This window comes from Aythya fuligula, chromosome 11, assembly GCF_009819795.1.
Source record: "Aythya fuligula isolate bAytFul2 chromosome 11, bAytFul2.pri, whole genome shotgun sequence".
NCBI classification, from domain to species: Eukaryota; Metazoa; Chordata; class Aves; order Anseriformes; family Anatidae; genus Aythya; species Aythya fuligula.
In genome coordinates, this window is record NC_045569.1 from 13,282,882 (window position 1) to 13,288,700 (window position 5,819).

At 42.9% G+C, this 5,819-nt stretch overlaps 1 protein-coding gene across 1 annotated transcript; it reads left to right on the forward strand.

Annotated features, from left to right (window-relative positions):
• The first annotated feature begins 3,189 nt into the window (after positions 1-3,189).
• On the forward strand, positions 3,190-3,369 carry CTXND1 (cortexin domain containing 1). The gene has a single exon (XM_032194617.1). It carries the CDS (start codon positions 3,190-3,192, stop codon positions 3,367-3,369), a length of 180 nt encoding a protein of 59 aa, XP_032050508.1.
• Positions 3,370-5,819: the final 2,450 nt, after the last annotated feature.

Here is a 5,819-nt window from a genome sequence, read left to right on the forward strand (position 1 = left end):
GGTCCGATCCCCAGAGGCCTGATCTAGAGCAGCAGTATGTTCCAGCAGCAATAAATGAATTTGGAAACAGCAAACTGTCCCAGACACAACCTCATGCCAGTACCTAGACCTGCTCAGTGCTAATGGCTGTCCCTACACTGCCAAGCATGCTGAAATGGGATTGCAGTAACTAACAGTGCAGAACACCACCAAATGCCTTCTGACAACTGATCTGCCATGCGACTCGAGCACGGGCATTACACTGGCACTGCTCTGACAGGCTGGGTCTGCAGGGGAAGCCCTCCCCTCCCACAGCGCTGCTGCACGGACAGATCCGGGTGAGCAGCCAAGCTGTGAGTGAGATCGACCCAAAGCCAGGCCCTTCTGGCCAGCCCCAAGAAATACGTTTTCCATCTCTATTGACTTAATGCAGAATAATAGCCACATCATAGAAGCCTTACGTTTACGGGGAGAACAGAAAGACATACAATTTGTCTAACCACAAGTTTACAACACTGAAAATGTTGACATTGACAAAATATATTAGCTTAAGCCTGAAAAAAATCAGACTCAAGCTGTCACTAATTTCATGCGTAAACTACAGATCAGATGCCATATGCTTTCACTCTGATCTCTAGTTAAAGCTTTTTGCCTGGCATGTCCTTTCCTTTCAGTAGAAGAGGGGGCTGCATGGTAGCTCAGGTGTTTCATAGGAAACATCCAGACAGTCCTATGAGGAAAGAAGCACTTTAACCACATCTCCCATGAGACTGTGATGCCCTTTGAAAAGATATTCAGAGGGTTGGATCTCCCAATGAGAGCTCAGAACACCAAGTAATTTTTTTTAAGGTACATTTAATTGAAAATGCAACTTTTCAAAGATTATTACTGATGGAAATTTCCAGGTAGTTCTGAGTTAACTTAGTGTGAAATAACAGCACGTGGTACAACAGGCAGAAAGTCAGAGGGAAGAATCAGATCCATTCCTGTGGGACCTTCACAAGAGTACTGAAAAGGACAAGACTGCATTAGTAGTTTAACAATTTTTTTCTTCTGCTCCACAAGAAAGTGTCCACACTTAATACTCAGCCTTGCTGACAAAGTCTTTACTTTTACTAATTAACTAATTAAGTTTTAAGTTATAATGTAAGGTCTCTTGGTTAGCAAAATAGGTCTAAAAGACTCTGCAGAATTGTTTTCTCATTATCAGTGCTATTTTCTCAGCACTGGAGACTCTGCTGGAAACTATGAAGTCTCCCAACCAACCAGTGACCAAAATTCCTCGAAGCCCCCAAACCTCAATGAAAATCTGTGAAGTTTTTATCCATTCCTTGAATCCACTCTTCCTCAAACACAGCCCAGAATCACAATAACTACTCATATCCAATGGTGGTGACTCCTGCAATAGATTTCAACCCAATTTGGCTTCCAGGGTCTTCTGGAGCAGCAGCAGGATCTTCTCCTATGGCTACTCATGCCAGCAACACCAGTAAGAGTCCTCTCTGTTATTAAAGACCTCTAGTCAGGCCAGGTGAGCATCACAAATCTTAGCCCACTCCCCAGAAACTTTGTAAGCCTAAACTTGGTTTGTCCTAAGGATCAGATCAGTAAATGCACAAAAATATCTGCTTGGTTTCATGCACTTTTGTCTCATCAGCATCTTTCAACTCCCTGCTGCAGGACTGGCTGTTGCAGTAATTTCTGTGCTTTCAGGAAATAGAAATCTGCTATCCTTGTGCTTAAAATAGACTAGAGAGCCCAGCTGAATTATACTTGTTTGTAGGAGCTGGCGAGACTGGAAAACAACTTGAAAAGAAGTAAATTATGAGAGCAAGTCTGTGATTTTTATTTTTTTTTTTTTTAAACAGAAGGTCCTCAGTTCACCCTGGGAAAAATTCTCAGGGCATAAGAGTTCGGTAGCTGCTGGGACACCCACAGCTGGCACAGCAAGATGGTACAAGAACACAGTGCTACAGCCAGATGTGAGTTGCTACTGAAACAGCCCTGCCAGCAGCATCACATCCCTGGAAATGGAGCTGGGAAAACTTGGCTGTGTAGACCAAGCCTGTGCCTGGGATTTCCTCACTGCATTAATGCAGTTCTAGAGAGCAACTACACCATCTGATACCCAAGTTCCACCCAATTCCCCGTGTCGTTTAATATCTTCTCTTCCCATCTCTCTTCTCTAAATTAAACAGGGATCAGTTCTCAGATTGGTTATTTGCTTTGATGCGACAGACATGGTGGTTTATTTTAAAGAGGCATTCCATGTTCTTACTCTTTTACAGTAGAAACCCTCAACAATTCTACCCCCCACCTTGACCAGGGGTGGATGTCAGGAAGAGTTTCCCCATCCCTGGGCAGTGACTTATTCTGTGAGTCAGCTCAATTCCTCTCCCCATCATCATGATACTGAAGCAATCTGGGGTACCAGCTCACACACTACCCAGCAGCATCCCTGCAGAAAGGTGCCTCTGCTGAATCGATTCTGCTTATGGATTCAGATGAGGTCAGAAGAGACCTTCAGCAATGCACACATCTGCATTAAATAAAATAACCCATGTAGGAATCACATAATCACCCATAGCTCTCTGGGTGATAAAACACACTCTTAAAAGGATATTGCTCCTAAAAGTAATGGATTGCCTAAAGAACCTATGAGTAGCAGAGATTAAACATTATGGAAAGTAAGTATGCATAATTTTCACTTTGCTTTGTGCCAGTGAGAGACAGGAAGTGTTTGGACAGAGGGAAAAATTGGGATAGAAACAGTCTGTTCTGCCATTTGTCTGGTCTTCCACATTAACAGAGGAGAGGAAATATTTTTACGACTAGGAAATAACTGAGATGAGAACAGTGTCTGGACCTCTTAAGAGATGATATTTCAAGTGGATAGTGTTCATTCACCACTGTTCCTTTTTCTTTTAACACCTGTTTCTATTGTCTAGCGTCTTAGCAAGAAACATTCATGGGCTAAATGAAGATGGAGATTAGGGTTCTCCTGCTCACAGCTATGCTAGCCAAGGCATGACATCCCCAGCAGGTTTGTTTCCCTCCAAGAACACACAGATATTCCAGATATTGTTTCCAGTTGTACCCAAGGTTCCCCACGCTCAGGGCAGCACTCACCAGTGTCTAACGCTGTTTGTTTTGCAGGTGGTCGATGATGTTAGCAGCAAATATAAACCCAGATGAGGAGCGGCAAAAGCAATGGAAGGACCAACCCCAGAACCCGTGTACGTTGATGTGGACAAGGGACTGACACTAGCATGTTTCGTCTTCCTCTGCCTTTTCTTGATTGTGATGATCATTCGCTGTGCAAAAGTCATCATGGACCCGTACAGCGCCATCCCTACGTCTACCTGGGAGGAGCAGCATCTCGATGACTGAAAGGACTTCACTAGACTGAGCCATAAAATGCTGCAATCCAGGAGGCCTTTCCCTACCTGGAAGGCAAGCACAAATAGCCATTTTCAGACATGCAGGGCAACTGCAATATCTTTAAGAGCACGTAGATCAGATGATTCTTGCTCAACAGATCAGGATATTGGCAAGCCATTCTCACAGCACAGTTAATACTATGCAGCAACACATTTTAATGAAAACAGTGATTATAGTAACTCAAGTAGCACAAGACTCTCCAGACTTCTGCTGTAGCACAGTTTGCCCTCAATATCTCCCACAAATCCAGGGCTTTGTTCAGAAAACAGAATTTGGAAAAGCAACGAGAATATTTTATCTTCCCTGAATGTTTGCTTCAAATAACTTCCCAAGTCATTATATTTGTTTCGAAAAAGGGACAGTTTTTGTATCCCAGAGTAGAAGCACTAAAACACCATGGCTAAGGAGGGTGCTATGATCAGATTTATTCTCAGATAACTTGGTTGTTGGCATACACCCCATACAAGCAGTCACGTTTCCAGTGATCAGAGTACAGAAGTACTCAAGCTACAGTTCCTAAGAGGTCATGGAGTATGGTTGACCCTGCAGCCTCCCCTTGCTCTACCCTACTCCTGGAAAACACTAGATATTTTGTCACCTGCCATAGGTCTGTGGATTAACCAGAAGTACTAGACCATTTGCAATGATCTTGATAGACATTAGAAATTCATTGAGCAGAACTTGGACACCACTGGCTTCAACTACATAGAGCGTGCCATGATTTTCAAAGAGAAATTCCACATGATACTTCATTGGTCTTTCCTTTCGGGCACAATTCAGTGGGATCACACACAGATTAAAGACAATAAGCAAAGACATGGCTCCTAGCTTTGTCAGATTCTTTAGCATAACAGGTACAGTAGCATACAATAATATGCATTCTACCTCGAACAACTTCAGCACCTTTAAAAGAAGATTTTTTCCACAAATTTGTAGGTTGATTATCTGTACATTTCCTTCTCTCACTTCATTAAGAAAGCCATTATGAAAGAAGGCATAAACATACAAGGGAGCTTTCGAAATTTATTATTTACCTTTTGAAGAGTGGTGTTTGAGGGATTCCTGTGTCTGATATTCCTCAAGTTCTAAGGTTTGACAACAGCCACCTTTTTACTGAGTACATGTTGGGCCTAATAGATTGTAAATAGCTGCTGAAGCAATAAGGAATAGGTACAACAACTACAAGTATCATGCGTAGACAAGACCTGAAAGCACAAGTTTGTAAGAAGGGCATTTCACTTCTTCCGTTCTAAATGACTTCTAGATTCTTGCCATAAGACAAGGTACAGTGGTTGAGAAAGGCAGAAACAAAGGTTGGAGCAAAGGATTAGGATGCAAACTTCATAGGTTACTGCTCTCAGCTCTGACAGATTTGTTTGACCACCATAAAAGTCAAGTTTCTCTGTGCCTCAGTCTACTCACTTGTAAAATTGGTACAATAACAGTAACTTGTCTCATTTTTGTATCGTGCCACCATAAAAAGCACTTGGACAGCCTTGGACATGAACATAAGGTATTGATTTACAGGTCTTCCTTGTGAAACTAAAGGGGGAGAAGGTCCAAATCTCAGTATAGCGAAGTTCTCCCCAGGCATAGAACTTGTCCAGCCCTCCATTCACTCTCATTGAGACTGGAATATCCCTGGTCATGCCAATGGCACCTGGCTTTATTGCCTATTCCAATGATTTCTGAGGACACTGGAGGAAAGGTGCTCAGCAATGATTAAAGAACAGCAGGTGGTGAGGTACATGAAAAATTTTGCATGCACCTTCCGCACTAGGCTCAGTCACACAATTTCTGGTCATCTCTGTTCTAGGAGATCCCATTCAGGAGGCAGGAGATTTGAGGATCAGCTTTTATCCTGCTATTCTCTAACAAGAGACCTCCGCTGCTTCAGTTACCCCCTGCAGTTTGCTCATCAGGCTGTTATTCAGCCTCAGTTTCTGATAGCCAATTAACCACCAGTAATTGAATATTTTCACAAGTGTGAATGCTAACGTTCACCATAATTTGAGAAAATATGGTCACCTCTTATTCATGAGTGTGCCTATCTATAGGATAGGAACTGATGCCCTAGCTCAAAGGAGATTGTTTCTGTCCTCTGGGCTAAAGTTTAGAATCCATTTTTTGTCACTATCCCAAATTTGATGCCAGTGGGGGTACAGAATAAACAAAACAAATAAAATAAACCTGTTTCCAGGCTAGAGACACTTCCATTTTTTCAGGTTACCTGGCTACTTGAGGAGTATCCACATGCTTTGGCTTTACTGTGCATCACCAATAAGCCCCTGTTCAGCTAAGGGCTTACGCACAGGCTTAAGTTGAAGCCCCTGAGCTGGCCGCCTGACTCCCCAGGGACAAGGATCAGCCACACGCTATGTCCTTAGCTGGACAGGGAC

Bases quoted from the DNA above. Each gene is read 5' to 3' on its own strand.
- CTXND1 (XM_032194617.1), top strand. From the start codon at position 3,190: ATGGAAGGACCAACCCCAGAACCCGTGTACGTTGATGTGGACAAGGGA.